Raw genomic sequence first — 16,020 nt, forward strand, 5'->3', positions numbered from 1 at the left:
CCGCGCGCGCGCGGGTGCGCACTTGGCCGCCGACGCCGCCGCCGACTACGACGCCGCGCCGCTGCGCACGGGCGCCACTCGCGCGCCGCACGCGCTCGTGCTGCTGCCGGACGCACGCCTGCGCCGCTACTGGGACCTCTACATGTTCGCCGTGCTCGTCTACCTCGCCACCGTCTCGGTCTTCGTCTTCTCGTTCCTCGGCTCGCGCGGCCCCGCCAGCGCGTGGTTCTGGGTCGAGAGGGCCATCGACTGCTCGTTCGCCGCCGATCTCGTGCTCAACTTCTTCACCGCGTATGAGCGCGCGGGGCTGCTTGTCACCGACAGGAGGGACATTCGGGCACACTATCTCGCCACATGGTTTGTGCCGGATGTTGTTACTACGTTTCCGTGGGACTTGTTGGGCGTCAGTCAGAGAGGCAATGACCCGTCCCAACACAATTTGCTCAAGCTTCCCAGGTTTATCCGCCTTATTCGCCTGTTCAAGCTCGTCCGCCTCACAAAGATTATTCGCTTGAAGAAACGCATGACTCGCCTCGAAATCAAGCTTCGTTTAAAGTACGGCCACGTCAAACTCGTTGGTTTATTCATCTCCGTTGTCTTCAGTATGCACCTCTTCGCCTGCCTCTTCTATTACGTTGCCTCGCTGGATGGCTTTGACGGCTCCTGGGTCGCCCAGGATGGCATCCCCTCCGACCTGTACGGCAGGTATATCGCCGCCCTCTACTTTTCAGTCTACACAATTACCACCATCGGTTACGGTGACGTCGTCCCCGAAAATACAAGGGAGCGCTCCTTCACTACTGTCTTCATGTTTCTCGGTGCTGCAATGTTCGCCTACATCATCTCCCAGGTCTCCAACATCGCGGGCGAGCTCACAGAGTCGTCTGCCCACCACCGTAGAATGATGGACTCATTCACTGATTTTGCAACCTACAGAGACCTTCCCGACGACCTTGTCGTCAACATTCGCACATACTTTCAAAGCGAGCATCGTCGCCAGCGTGTTATAAACGAGCAGCAGTTATTGCAACGTATCAATAGGGAGCTCCGCATCAAGGTCATCAAATTCATGTTTGGCACAAGCGTCGAGCACTCTCGTTTCTTCCGCAGCATTCCCAAGGACCATCTCGATGATGTGTACAACACTCTAGTTGAAAAGTTTGCAGACAAGGGAGGTCGCATCTATTCCGAGGGAGACGAACCGTCCTTCTTCTATATCATCATCCATGGCTCTGTCCAAATCCAAGCCCGAGGCGCCCCACCAGTCAATCTCGGTAAAGACGACATCTTTGGCGAACGCGACCTTCTCTTCAATCGCACGCGCCAGAGCCGCGCTATCAGCACCAGCTCCACCGGGCTTGTGCAAGTCCCCCGCAGAGCTGTGATGCGTATCCTGCAACGGCACCCACGTGCCCTAAAACGCCTTCGCGATGAAGAAGCACTTATGTTATGGAACAACGTCATCAACGTCAGCGAAGAGCAGATTCAATATCAGCGCTTCGCGCACGACCTCCGGGAAAACGCTGTCGCTTTCATTCGACAGAATGGGCCCAACGTGGTCCGTCAGCAGCCTCCCGTCAGGCGAATTTCAAGGCAGGCTTCGTCGCAAGAGTGGCGCGCCATGCCGGGGGCCTCGCAAGGTAGCTTCGGGGCATCAGGCTATTCGTTAACGGACACGGGCGACGAACAAGAGAACAGCTCCCAGGATAGCCAAGACGGGATGGACCTGACGACCAGAGCCATGAAGACAGAGCTGCAGCGTAAGACACTGCAGGTGTCCGAGCTCGAGGCCGGCTTGCGCGACTTGCAGCGGCAGCTCGATCTCATCCTGCGCTCCACCCTTCTGTGAGGGACATGGGAGATACGAAGGGGAGGGATAAGGTGGAGCGACGCGCATTGGGGTGATGGTGCGTCGCGACTTTTCTGAAGGTCAAGGGGGAGAGAGACGGAGGGGGTGGCTGGCGGGCTGCACGCGGGACTTGCGGAGACCAGCGCTCCGACACCCGTGCAACCCCTGCCGCGCCCGTTGGCCGTTTCCTCAAAAGCAATGTATTTTTAACTGATGAATAAAAAAACAACGGTCATGGATTGGATAATTTGTGTACTGTTCCACCACTTCCGGTTACATGAGGGAATGGTCATTGGCAGTTTGGCTTGCCGACCAACACGAAAAGGACAAGGCCCTGTCCACGATGGAATGGAATTGAGATCACAATATAAACAATCACCGCCTGGGTACAACTGTCTCGCATGATTCAAACCCGTAAGGATTATCCTTCAGAAATCGTTGTTTCATATTAGTGGCAGGAAAAGGATCTCAACCATAATTCTGAAGCATGACGCTGAAGCATGACGCATATCCGTGACACGACTCATGGGGTTTTCTGATCCGCTTGCGCATTGAAACCCAGTGCTTCAAAAAATTAAAATTGCATGGCTTAAAACGCAACAATAGCAAGTTTTTTTCGAGTAGAATTGTCAACCTCCAACGAGCCTAAACTTCATATCCCGAGGAAACGACTCGGCTCGCTGGACTTCAGATTGTCGGATTTTACACGTGTCTCAGATATGCTGACAACAAGGCATACTAAATATGCACCCAATCAAAGGAACACAGCAATGACAATCGTACACACGGACATCGATTCGGGGGACACTAATGAAGTTAAAATGCAACAGGAACTGTCATTAGCCGGACACAGCTCCGGCTCGGTCTTCAACCGTATTTTGAGTTGCGGGAAGAGATGTCAATGTACGTCCTTGAACCGTAATACTGTACAGGGTAGGCTCAGGTTGAGGGCATTAGCAGTCGCTTCTAACGGATGCTTTGAGATAGGTTGAGATCCAAAAGAGCTGGATTGATTACATCTTTTTACAAGGCTTCCTCCGCATCAAACTGAGCCTGGAGCTTTCGAGCAAAGGCAATGTCTGCGTCTAGTTGTGCTTGCCTCGCCCTCGCGGCCTTTAGATCCATATCGCCGAAATCGTCAGGTACGTGAAGTACTTCCGCATGCAATGGTGGTTTTTGCATATCTCGTAGAGATGCTGGAAACATGTTATCTTCATCTGGCAACGAGTTATCCTTGTCCCCATTTTGCGCTGTGGCTTGCGGCGTTTCATCCTCCTCATCGTCTATCTCGACGACTTCGGTCAGCTGAGTAGTACTACATATTTTCAAAGAGGCAGACTTTGTTTTCGCTTTGAAAAAGCTCGATATGTCCTTTTGCTTCGGGTCACCGGCATCTTTGTCCTCAGTCAGTTCCATGCGCGCGGCAGTCCCTGTCAAAGAATGACCAACAACAGTCAGTTTTCTGCGTATCGTCGACCACATAGACTCGTCTATTGTTTTCCGAGCAAGTAAGTACTTCACTAGCACGCAGTCCTTTTGACCAATGCGATGGGCGCGATCCTCAGCTTGCAACAGACTTCCGGGATTCCAGTACAATTCGGCGAAAAGCACAACTGTGGCCTTTGTCAGAGTTAGTCCCACACCTGCAGCTGTGATGGATAAGAGTGCAACACGACATTTTGGGTCCTCTTGAAACTGACGGCAGAGATTCTGCCGATTGCCCTGTGGTGTGCTTCCGTCTATGCAAATGCGCCCTAGTTTCAATTTGGATGTAACGAATTCGTTCAGCTGCGTCATGACTTCCTTGTGATGAAGAAACACAATGAATTTGCAACCAGTTTCTGCAGTATCCTTGCAGAACTCTTTAACAGATTCAATCTTTGCGAATGCCGTCAGCTTGTATAGCTCATTCTGTGCAGCCTTGATGTCAAAATTCAAAGCCCTGGCACGCCCCTCCGATGATGGGTTTCGGGCTTCGTCCTTGAGTTTCTCCATTTTGACCATCGCACTCTCAACTTCCTTCATCGCCTTTGCCTTGGTTTGTACCCAAAGGACCTGACGCTGTTTGTCCGGGAGCTGAGAGAGTACCTCTTCCTTCTTCCGTCTTATCAAGAGACTACCGCGCAGCATAGTGTGTAATTCATCGAGATTGGATGCCCCTGAAACGTCATATCCAAACCGACCGACGTGTGCTGCACAATATCGCTCCACGTACTCTTGGTAGAGCGGAAACAGAAGTGGGGAAATAGCGTTGATTTGAGGGAAGAGCTCTACTGGACGAGATAAAGCAGGTGTACCCGACAGAAGCAATGCACGCTTTGCCCCCTTGATAAGAGGTGTTAGAGCTTGAGACCGTTTCGCAGTCATGGATTTCAGATAGTGAGATTCGTCAGCAATTATAAACTGGCAACGACGCAGAAACGCAGGCGGAATCTTACGAAGGAGATCATAAGAAACGATATTCACACGCTCAAGAGGCCTGTCGATATCTCTGCCGGTCATGATGACCAGAATGTCCTCTTCATCAAGATCATGATCCAGCCATTTTAACAACTCTTCCTTCCAGTTCAGACGAAGTGAGCTCGGGCATACAATCAGGAGTGGCCAATCATTCATGTACACCCTGGCCACCGCAATGGCCTGAAGAGTTTTCCCGAGACCCATGTCATCCCCAAACAGACAACGGCCCCCCCGCTTCAGAGCAAAATGGATGCCCTCCCACTGAAACTCCATCAGCTTTTCACACATAATCTCTGGAAGGACGCCCTCGAGTGATTGCGTGAAAATACCACCTTGCTCTTCCCTCTTATTCTCCGCGGCGCGATATTCGATAATCCGACAGATGATTTCTCGAGGAGTGCCATATTCAAACTGCGTCCTAACGCTCGCTTCGACATATGCCTCGCACGAGAAGGTGTTTTCGATAGGAATCGTTACCTTTTCTACTCCCAGAAAATTGGTCTTCTTGACCTTGGCGTGCTCATAGTTCTGCAGAGCTTCCTTCAATTCGGCGGGGCCGTTCGTGGTAATCGTGAAAGACACATGGTCAATGTCTTCAAGCGTGATGGACACTGAATGTTGAGGAGCATGTCTAGCTCTTTTCTCAGCCGGCTCGTGTATCCGTTCAGCTCTAGAGATATCAGTTGAGGTTTCATTTGACCCCCCCTGCTGGCCAAAAGAATCTTCCCTGTATCTTGAATGTGGTCTTTTTCGTGTGTCCCGGTGTGGAGAGGCGGGAGCAACAGCCCATTCAAACCACCCGCATTGCTCGCCATGGGGTTTACGACAAACCCAAAAATTCTTGCCCTTGTTCGGCCCTTCCTTCCGCACTGTCCTCTTCACCGCGTCATTTCCGCATCTGCATTTCTCAGCGGCGGCCTCCTCACCCATGATTGATGTATTCCCAGCTGATGAAGGCCGCGATCTACGGTCGTCAACTCCTCGCGAGCTACCGATCCGGAAACCGCCTATCGACGTTTGTCGTGAACCTAAAGAAGTCGCCTGATTTAGCCTGCTAGAGGGCCCATTCCGTGATCTTGCATCTTTCTCATGTTGAAAGAAAGGAGCACTGCGTCCCGGCATTTCAACTGAGGATCGACGAAAGTCCTGTCGTGGCGCTCTATTTTGTATGGTCTCTAGTAATCGAAAGAATTGACAGCGCTGTGGGAGAGGTAGAGAGCACCGAAGATAGCGACGACCAGGCTGCAAGCCGACTGGTTTCACAGTGATCTCTTCAGTCCAGACGCCGTGCACATCGCACTTCTCTCCTGTAGACCCAGCTCCGGTGGACGTCATCTGGCGTTTTGAGAGTGCACTATCTCGCGCAGCCCAAAGACTGAACGCGCATTGCCCTTGAACGCACATATACTGTTGAGATGAAACAGTCAGCTCTATGAAAACGAGAAAATAAGGAAATGTTTGCAGTGCCGAGAAACAAGAGTTCACATACCTTGCCATTCCGCAACTTGGACCGATGTGCGCAGAAGCATTTCGGCTCTAACATTTGTGCAGTCTGTATGGATAAAACGCTTCAAAATGCTCTTTGGTTTCAAACATAACCGGTAAGACTGCGCTTTTGGACATCCATCAGAGCAAAGGAAGGAGTCCCGAAAGGGAATCGAAATATGGACTGAAGCGAGTTTGTGAGAGAGTGATTCGGCAATAAACTGACCGGCACCCCCAGGCTCGAGCTGCGGTGAGACCACGACAGGTGATGATAAAAGGCGCGAGACATGAAATTGGTCAGTGTGAATTTACGCATACTTTTCGACAGCTCCATAGTTGCGTAACCCACTTATTTTCCCGCCAAAAAATCACAATTCTTGCCGATCTCAACCATCGCTGAGCCAAATAGATCCTACGAGTCCCACTGCTGCTGATATCAAGTATGATGTTCGTGAAATGCGACAGATATCAATATCTGTCGTAATTTCACGAACATCATACCTTCGTTAAGGAACATCAAATAGCTCTTGTAGCTGGCTTGTGGAGGCTGGAGTCTCCTAGTGTGGTATTTCAAGACACGGCGAATTCCTTACGTAAGGCGAACTAACTCGTGGGTGAAGTGATGCCAACCAAAATTTTCCCGTCCACTGACTTGCCCAGCTTTCAGGCTCGCAACTGCCGATACAGTATAAATGGGGACAGGAGCAAATACTTGTCAGGAAATGGAAGCGTTATACCTTCTGCGTCAAAATGGAGAAATATTCTCAAGATTGAAGAGCCTCTATCCAACCTCATTAAATAAAAACAATTATGATACATCGCAACGATGTGCCCGCATATGTTCATTTCACGCACTATTCTGATATAAGCTCAATCCATGTATTTCTTTAAAGCAAATGCATATCAAGTTGTATTGCTTCGCCATTCGTCCGAGTCTCAAACGCGTCCCTATTGATAGAATCTGCACAGAATGACTGTCCCTCTCCATGACAATCATAATGTACTTCAACCAAAGCAGGACTTGTGCCTACTGACCAAGTTCTGACCTGATACATGTAAGACCATACCGGCTTTATCCGCAAGGTGATAGAAGATTTGCTCTCATTCGAACACCCCCCAAGTCCAGTCCCGGTTGTGAAAAATTGCGGGTGGTGAAGTCTATTTTCAGACAAAGCCAATATATCAAATTTGCGCTCGCCCTTGAGCGGTCAGTTGTCGTGGGTCGGCGAGATATTCCCGTGACAGTTCGCCATTTCTTTTTTAACCCAGTAAAGGGCGTCTTCCTTTCTCTTGTCACATTCTTGATCATAAACTGGGTCGAATAAGGATTGCCAATAAACCGCCAGGTAACCTTTTGCGTGATACACCGCCTGTGAATACAAAAAAAACTACACGCTTAGTCAAGCTGTGGCTCTTCCGACACTAGTCCTATTTATCTCGAGATGTTGCGGTTCGGGGCAGAAAACATAACATAAGAAAAACTGTACACATTGACAGTGTCATTAGAACATAGGCTCACGACAAGGTTCCTGTGAGGACAGTAGGAAGAAGATTGTTGCTGGTAGATAAGTGCCCACTTGTTCAACAAGAGATTGTTTTATATGCCTTCGGAGTTTGTCTTGTGTTCTATCGATCTGCCGGTTGCGTCATTCAAATAATAATCAATGTCTATGTCATAGCTTACTAAGGAATTCTACAGTTGTGACTGCGATTTCAGTACAAGTCACATAAACCTGTCTACGTAATATACTGCAAGCATTTTTACGTTGAGATATTGTAAAAAAACGCGCATGATGTACAGCTTTTTATGCATTCTGTGATAGTCTTTCGGACTCACAGAATGCATGTATAATGACAACATGCACTAGTCTATCAGACGTTGCTGTATAATGCATTAAATGCTTTAAACCATGCAGATGAAGTACTACTGATTCTCTCAAGAGGAAGTTAGATGCATTAGGAAGGATTAAAATCGCAAAAATGTTCCGGAGAATCCAGGTTAATCCAATCACTCTACTGGTTCTACACGGAGCAATTATTCTTTAAAGACGTCAGGGAAATGCCAATCAATTTTTTCTTATCGTCAGGCTCATAACGCGGTAGCCAAAACGTAACAGCCTCTGCTGGATAGTTCCGAAGAAATGAGTGTCGCAAATTGGACCTGGCTCAAAAGGAATTTAACAACGAATGAAACGAACCCAGCTCTAGGTCAGCTTTTATATATTATGAGAAGAGCCATAACCAATGTGAAGATACCAAATCACTGGTCAAACGTAGATTCCTTTTCTTATTCGATATTATCAACTAAAAAACAGGAGTCAAATAACCCAAATCTTGATTCTGGGATCATGGTACTGTTAATATAACAATACGGAGCAGCCTCACAGAAATGAAAGGCAATTGGAGTCTTACCTGCTCTACATTTCTTCAATAATGTACTCATATCTTTCATGCAAAAGACGTTTGCGGTGAAAGGCGTATAGAACCTGTTTCTCAGTTTGACAAGAGAAACAGTTCGATTTCACGCCGTTTTGTTTGATTCTGATGGCACGTCATTCCATGTACGTTTCTCTGTCGATATGCCCAAAAATTAATGTTGTTAACAGAGAGCTGTTCCGATTTTGAAAAGAGTTCCAGGGGAACAAGGAGCTGTTGACATGTAAGCGTGTGTAATATAGACCTAGGCCGGAGACTGAGCATCTTGGGAATCCGGGATTGTTCCATTGTGGTGCGTCAGCCACAGAATTTGCCTGTTTGATTGTTTTTAGAGTAATCTTGTACATGTACGATAACCGGACAAAACGGCTGATCCAGAGGCTAGCAGAGTAAGAAGAAAGCATCTCAAATTTCAGGTGTATTCTTACCAGAAAGTGGGGCCCATGTCGGTTGGGGTATTTCCGTTTTGCCCCCATGGTGACTGGCACTTGACAGCCTTTCTATTGTTGGCAATTATGCTCTAAAAAACTTACGGAAGAATACGCTCTATGCTTCACGTATTTCTCGAGGATGTATCTACAAAACTTGGAACAGTTGGCCGAACAGGAAACCCGAAACTCTGGGGATGGCATACTTGCCATGGCCCCTGCTCAGTAAAACATAATCTTTGTGCAGTTATGCAGCTCCAACAAAAAGTTCAAAACCACGGCGTGCTCTTCGTGTGCATGCAGCATTCTCTACTTGCCCGTGACTTCATTGATATTTTCTCTCTTGCGATAGCCACAGAATGGGGCAACATCGCTATTGACAGGGATGACCAATCAACTTGATTTACAGATGATTCGTCGCCCTTCGAGTACTTGAGCAAATACTAAGCGAGGAGCGCACAAACCCAGTTCCTGGTTGCCTCATTCCCAGTACCTGGCGAGAATATGTATCTTTGCCTAAGGCTACTGCTTGCTTGCTCGACGAGGCCCGCCAAAGTGCAGTCGTGAGACAGCTGCGGATGCAGCGCAGTTATCTCCTCGAATGACGCATTCTTTTTAGGACAGAAGTCTACTCCAGAATCACTGTACGACCGAATTTTATGATATGACTGTAGGGCGTCGCAATTATGCGGAGAGGGGCAGTGTCAGCGTGACTTGTTGTCGATATATCAGGCAATAGTAGAGAAGCCCTTGGTTCTGGCGTGGCCCAGATGTGCATGTTGAATTCCGATTGCTGTCGTCCCTCAAGAGAATACCTCTACCCAAGGGTAGAGGGCTATTGTGAGGAAAAGCGGGGCTTGTTTTGGGGGTGCTTCGACAACAAACTCGAGGATGCGGAATTTGTGGTACGCTCTCGCTGATTCCTTCATGACGCGCAAACCTGCTTGCAGATTATTGAAAATAGAGCACATGCACGGTAACATACTGTGCATGACTGCGTCTAGAAGGTACTTGGATTAACCTTATTTACGGAGAATATCCTTACACTTCTGTGCATAACGGAGGGATCAACTTACGTTGTACTGTAACGTATTAATTCCTGTTTCGAAGGTGCAGATATATTTCAATGTGGTATATAATATTATATTGACTTCCCTGGAAGTTGTGTACGCTTTTGCCACATTTTTGTCGCAGAGCAAGCAACCCTTAGTCAACCTCATCTGCACAACTTGCAGGGCTATACTATTTTCTCATTCGGCGTAAATGGTGCTGTCCGTACCCCAGAATACTGTACCCTGGGTACACAATGTCACATGATGAGAAACATGACAACTGCGAGTAGCCTTTCTCACGTTCGGATTTCTCCCCAACGCCTAACAAGTTTCATTCCGTTGCATAAAACAATTGCATGGGCCGGAAAGGGGTAGGTCTCCATCTGGTTTCACGTCGACCGAGAGCGGTGTGTGTGAATGGCTGTACCATAATTAAGAGGGCCTCCCCGGCGAGTATATTCTGGGCTGGTCCATAACAAAACTGTTCAGCCACCTCATAGTATTATATGCAGTGCCTATTTGTTCCTAGACCTGTTTCGAATTGCGAGAATCTCAAGGAACTCTGACAACGCTGAACGGAATAAACAAACAACGTTTTTCTGGGGCCACAGAAGCTTCTCAGTGCTATTGATCCGAGCAACTACTACTTCCCTAAGCTTATTTAATTCTTCCTTAGGTCGCACTCGAAACCTGTTCAAATGGGAATGGCACATCCCTGAACTTGATTTCAACAGAACCACACGTGCTCGAGGAACGACCGTCCTACAAATTGGAGCGAAGAGCTACCAAGGCAGCCCGACTCTCTAAATGAACACTATGAGTGCTCAACACAGTATTTGGAAAGATCCAGCTCCTTTTCTCCCTCGAGTGGCAGTGGAAGATAGCGGAGTGCCTCATGATCTTCCAAACATCCCTCCCCATTTGCTCGTTGATATGAACATGTTTGGATCTGACGGTCTGAGCTCAGGTTCTTCCCAAACTAATACTAGTCCTGATGAGGAACAATTTCTTGGCTATGAAGGAGACCTTGTCGATTATCAATTCGACATGATGCTCGAGAGCTGCTGTAACGAAACTGAAGTATGTACGGCAGCGGGAGACCAAAAATCAGAGAATGTGACCGGAATACTTCTCTACAACTCCCCAGAAGAATCCTCTTCATGTTTCACCGCTCCTGAGGGGTGTTCGACATCGGTGGTCGAGAATCCCGGGCCGAAAGTATGGGAAGAGTTTATGGGACCAGAAAAGTGTCACAATGTTTTCAAAAGTCACGAGCATAGTAGCGCATCGGAGCCGCCAAGCGTATCTCCAAGGACCTCTACTATGAGTTTAGTCCACAGCCCTGTCAATGACTACTTGGGCCTTCGAGCCGTGGCCAGCAGGAACAGGGGGAATTTTGGCAAAAGAAAAAGCAAGCGAGCTCCAGCTCGGGCTTGGTCTGAGGCCGAACATGGGAGATTTGAGGAGGCTCTGGAACTCTATGGCCGCGATTGGGGGGCATGCGCACTTCACATCGGAACGCGACCTGCGCCATTGGTGCGAAGTCATGCCCAGAAACATTTGATCAAGCTATGGAAACTGGGTAAGCCACTTCCAGTCAAGGTGGCTGAGAGTGGAAACGGTTACACGTTATCAGGGAAGCCTTTGCTCCCTGAGTCAGCATCAGCTCGATCCTACTTGACGAAAATTCCTTGTCCTCGAACGCATGAAAGAAAGAGAAAATAGCCTTCTGGCAGGGTCAGCGGAGAAAGGCTTCTAGATCACATCAATAGATACCGTAGGACCAAGCCTTGTGATTTTGAGGGATCAGTTCTTTTTGTTGCATTTGTTAGGAGCACATCAATCTTACCGCTCGCCTCTCAAATACTCAAGTGCTACCACTGCACAGATTGTGATTTCGGATTGTGTGTGTGCCCTCGAAACCTACTCTTAACAGCATCACTTCCACTAGCTATTACCTCGCTTTGTAGGAAAGGTGGCCCTTCTATTACTAAGAATCGATAGAAGCCGCCGGGAGGTTTTTCTAATTAACGGCCTGTTCTGCGAAGAAGTATGGAGCATGCTCGTTATTTCATCTATTTGCGCCACCCCTTCCACATCGTCTTTGTCGCATTTCAATGTAAAATACCGGGTAATCTCCGAAACTGCCATCACGAGCACATCTCCTATTTGTTTATGGTCTGCGAGATTCGACACACAGTGCACTTCATATGTGGCGATCAACATATGCAGTTCCGAAATCAAGCATGAGTACAAAAAAAGTGGAGGAACATGTTCTCGGTGGTCTCTGCTCGCCGTGGTAACAAACGCGGAACAAACACTTCTTGTGACGTGCAATGCAGACAATAGATTTTGCGAAACTTGTTGACGTAGTTGATCGCTGCGTAGCAGTAGGAGCAGAGCGCGAATGGCCAGTCGGGAAAATAGAGCGAAGCATTGCCATCCCTCAACTTGACTGACGCTTTCGTTACCGAGGACCTCGAGCAGGAGAAAACCTTTCTCCACATTCCCGAAAAGGGATGCTACTTCTGTAAATGTGAGCAATGGAAGTTGGCGTGCAAGCGCGCCAATCCAAACTGATCGAAGAGCCGTGTGCATTGGAGGTTTTGTATCTTGCGGGAAGCCCTTCACTTCTTGCCAGTTCATTCTCGAACTGGCGAGCATAACAATGATACGTTCGCATTGTCGTAGATAAAAGATGGATAGCTTCGTATCATCAAGCAGTCCCACCTGACTCATCTCCTCCTCACTGAAAGTGCGAATGACACGGTTCAACTCTGTTTGCACTCGCGCTGTTTCCAAAAACAGGAAAGGAGAAGCGTGTTGTAATCGGCCCTGTAACTTGCGAGCAGTCTCGTCCGGAACGATTCCCAAAAGCGTGACGAGGGTCTCAGACGCCGTTTGAACTCCCTGCAGTTTCCCCGCCCTCCGCTTATCGAACGAGCAGTATGTACTCAGCAGTTCCGTTGTATGCGCAATCGTCTCGAAATTCTCATCAAAAACCGCGCGACCTGGCTCCCAACTATCAGCCACGCACCGCACGAACGCCTCCCACTTCGCGTCTTCCTTCTCCAAAAGCGGGTTTACAAGATACTCCAAGCACACCGCCACTCTAAATAGCGGCGCCTCCCCCAGCTGCTGAGGCACGAGCGTTTGCTTAACAAACTGGCAGAACGGGGGAAACTCTTCCTCCGCACATGCAGCCAACATATCCCGCACACAAACAACGATGGCGGGCACATCCGCCCCTTCCCACGGCTCCTGACATCTAAGCGCGGTCAGGATACCGCAAACAGCCGCCTGGCGTACGGCCACGCTCTGTCGGGCGGCCCATTTGCAAAGCGCGGAAATGACAGCAGCGGGGTCGAGGAGCGAGAGAAGGACGAACTGACGCTTGACGCGGGAAAACTTGGCATCGTTGCGGGCCGTGTCTGAGGCGAGACGGTTTAGGTGGAGGACGCAGGCTTGCGTTACGGCGGTTGCCAGAGCGGGGTTTGGGCATGCTGAGAAGACATGGGCGTTGATGGCGTCATCGCGGATGGCAAGCAGGAGGGGGGTGGACAGGCGAGCGAAGGGGGCATGATGGAGTTGGTCGGGGTGGAGGCAGCGGGCGTGGACGAGGGATGTGGCCTCGGCGACGGAAGGCTCGTCGTCAGGGGGCGGAGAGGGCAAGGGTTCGTCGTTTGGTGGAGAAACCTCGCTTTGCCATTGGAACGGGATTGGGGAGGGGACAGCGCGCGGCATTGGGGCTGGTGAGGGCTGTGGGAGGGAAGGGATCGATCATTGCATTGGGGAATGCAGGGAGGAGGGTGCTGAGCAATGATTGTGGTCGCTGCAGTGGTCGCAGGGTGTCGAGGGTGAGGGGGTGGAAGAGTTGGCTGATGGACATTGATAAGTTGACGATGGACGCGAGAGTTCGTACTGTAGACCTGTCGTTGATCCGGTACAGCAATGACATTATGAAGAGCTGAAAATATGTGATTTTCTATGGAAGGGATGTTAACCTCGATGCTGGACTTCCGGAGGAGTAATCCGGCAGCCTGTTCTTTTGGGCTGGCTCCAGTGAGCCTCCCAAGAGCTATAGACATTCATACTCTTGCATAGCACTGTAATAGACGTTTATTTGAACGGTTTAGTGATCACCAGCGTGTTTTTTATGTCGCACTCATGAAGAAGTTGATTCGACACATCAACATTTGACGAGTCACAATTGTTCGAACGAGGAGCATTAGATCATGGAGGAAAACCTAGTCACGGTCCATCAATGCGAATGAGCTTCACATCCTTCGGCAACAAAAACAAATAGATACCCGGATGGCCATCAACAAGAGACAATTGTACATGGAGTAGTAGTAGTCGGTTTAGTTTCAAGAGCTAAAGCTCTGTTAAAGTAACATAAACATATTATGTACACAAGCAGCGACGAATCAAAACGCCTCAACATGAAAACACTCACTCAAACTATCTGCCGAGGAGCAACAACCGTAGAGGCGCTGACGTTGGTGAGAATAAACAGATTAGCAACGTCAAGCGCGAAAAAAAAACGGCTAGACAGAACAACATCGTTTTCAGAACAACGAAGAGTCTTACAAAAACTTCAGCGACCTTCGCTTCAACAAGTGCATCACTTCGGATACAGCCACGGGGGGTCGCCCATCATTCACCATGCTCTTACAATGCGACAATCCATACAGTTCTGCAATGTCGCGAATCGTGTCGCGAATTTCCTCGGTGGAGCCTTGTGGCTCATCCCCGGTTGCGGATGCCACCATGTTCTCCGCATATCTCAGCATCGGTCTAGCCTGCTCCACGATTGCTTTCTTTGCCCCCGTCACGAAATACTTTGAGGCTGCCCCGTTGTGTGAATTCAGCCGCCGGACCATCGCTTCAACGCCCTTCAACCGCACGCCCGAGCCGATGTAAACGCCAAGGTGATCGGACGTGTCTCCCAGCTTTGTCATGTGATCGGTCAAGGCCCGTGATGGAGTCAGCGACGCCAGAGCCCGGGCGCGTTCCTCGGTTTTCTGCAGTGGGAAGGTGCCCTCTAACCGCAATAAAATATTCCTCTTTCCCGGTGTCTTTCCGTGTAGCACATCCAACACAGCCTGGGCAGCTACCATTTCGTCATCGTGACCGCCCGATCTAAACTCGCTCATCATCTTGAACGCAGTGTCGGTCTGCGCACAGATGTCTACCAGTGCCCGGCACTTCCACCTCCCCACTTGGTACACTCGCGCCCCTTTGCTCGGGCGCACCCCCGTGGCCGCATCAAACGCATCATCAACCGCCCCGCTATTGTCTACGTCGAAGAAATCGGTAATGCGGGGTGTCGGCTCTTCACGCGTCCCAGAGCTCCACGCGAGGAAAAGCGGCCGCTCATACTTCATTGCCAGTCCGATTGCAGACGCCATTCCTGCCAAGCGCTCGGGCACAGTACCGCCGACTTCTGCGAAAATAAAGCCGTTGCCACTTTGCCAATGCGTGGAGCGCCCCAAAGAGGCGAGGGATCGAACCAGCTCCCCTCTGGAGCGGTTGATTTCGCTCAACACACTCCAGGGGAAGCCATAAATATCATGCAGTAGTCGATTCGTGGCCTCGTCAATAATGGAGATTTGCTCTTGTCTGGAAACAAGGTCAAGCAATGCACGAGGCGTTCGAATAATATGCGCAGACACCAGTTGCCCGTCCTTGGAGTGCAGATTATACTCAAACTCTGTTTCCTGCAAAGTGCCGACTTTTGTCCAGGACGGCAGCGCAGCCGTCGCCTGGCTATTGACCTGCGTTTCAAGCGAAGGCCCCATGACCAGGTGCTGATTCGCACCCCGCAACGCATCGCCATGCTGCATATGCGAGACCGCCCCAGGGCGAATCTCGACAGGCCTCAAGCCCAGATCCGTCCCTGCTCCTTCGCTCCCCAGGCGCGCATACAAATCGGAATCATCCCATCCATACGTATTGATCCTTTCATCATAGCCATTGATCCTCCTAAAATCCTCTGCCCTCGCCAAAAACACGCCATTCAAATGCTGTTCATTCTCCGTCTTGGCGTGCTCCCAAAAGTAGCGATAAAAAAACCTGTCCTCATCGGCCCTGGCCGGCAGCCTTCCCCTCTCCTTCATCCTGACCTCGCCCTTGGGCAGAACCAAGCCATCCAAAAAGCGCTCCGTGACCATCGTATCACAGTCCAACTTGAGCAACCACTCCCCCCTCGCAAAACGCGCAGCCAAGTTATACGCCCTGCTGAGCACCCAAGTCTCCGCTTCCGGAACAGCGACGACGGTAATCGGGCACGGCTTCTCCTTAATCTCGG

The 16,020-nt window shown here is 49.8% G+C and overlaps 5 protein-coding genes; 1 reads left to right on the plus strand and 4 right to left on the minus strand.

The window, feature by feature from the left end:
* The first annotated feature begins 142 nt into the window (after nucleotides 1-142).
* Nucleotides 143-2,238, plus strand: CHC_T00001252001 (hypothetical protein). XM_005718770.1 is given in 2 exon segments: nucleotides 143-1,849; nucleotides 1,850-2,238. 1 exon segment carries the CDS (start codon nucleotides 143-145, stop codon nucleotides 1,847-1,849), a length of 1,707 nt encoding a protein of 568 aa, XP_005718827.1. The 3' UTR covers nucleotides 1,850-2,238.
* Nucleotides 2,239-2,872: 634 nt separating this feature from the next.
* On the minus strand, nucleotides 2,873-5,644 carry CHC_T00001253001 (hypothetical protein). The gene has a single exon (XM_005718771.1). The coding sequence runs from the start codon at nucleotides 5,642-5,644 to the stop codon at nucleotides 2,873-2,875; it is 2,772 nt and encodes a 923-aa protein (XP_005718828.1).
* Nucleotides 5,645-5,663: 19 nt separating this feature from the next.
* CHC_T00001254001 (hypothetical protein) lies at nucleotides 5,664-6,311 on the minus strand. Its single transcript, XM_005718772.1, has 3 exons — nucleotides 6,258-6,311; nucleotides 5,799-6,039; nucleotides 5,664-5,716 (listed from the first exon to the last, which is right to left on the minus strand). The coding sequence occupies exons 1-3, from the start codon at nucleotides 6,309-6,311 to the stop codon at nucleotides 5,664-5,666; spliced, it is 348 nt and encodes a 115-aa protein (XP_005718829.1).
* A 5,172-nt stretch (nucleotides 6,312-11,483) lies between these two features.
* Nucleotides 11,484-13,454, minus strand: CHC_T00001255001 (hypothetical protein). XM_005718773.1 is given in 2 exon segments: nucleotides 11,484-11,657; nucleotides 11,658-13,454. The coding sequence occupies 1 exon segment, from the start codon at nucleotides 13,452-13,454 to the stop codon at nucleotides 11,658-11,660; it is 1,797 nt and encodes a 598-aa protein (XP_005718830.1). The 3' UTR covers nucleotides 11,484-11,657.
* A 596-nt stretch (nucleotides 13,455-14,050) lies between these two features.
* On the minus strand, nucleotides 14,051-15,883 carry CHC_T00001256001 (hypothetical protein). XM_005718774.1 is given in 2 exon segments: nucleotides 14,051-14,296; nucleotides 14,297-15,883. The coding sequence occupies 1 exon segment, from the start codon at nucleotides 15,881-15,883 to the stop codon at nucleotides 14,297-14,299; it is 1,587 nt and encodes a 528-aa protein (XP_005718831.1). The 3' UTR covers nucleotides 14,051-14,296.
* Between the last annotated feature and the right edge of the window lie 137 nt (nucleotides 15,884-16,020).

Source organism: Chondrus crispus, genomic scaffold (assembly GCF_000350225.1).
Source record: "Chondrus crispus Stackhouse genomic scaffold, scaffold_423, whole genome shotgun sequence".
In the NCBI taxonomy this organism is placed as follows: domain Eukaryota; phylum Rhodophyta; class Florideophyceae; order Gigartinales; family Gigartinaceae; genus Chondrus; species Chondrus crispus.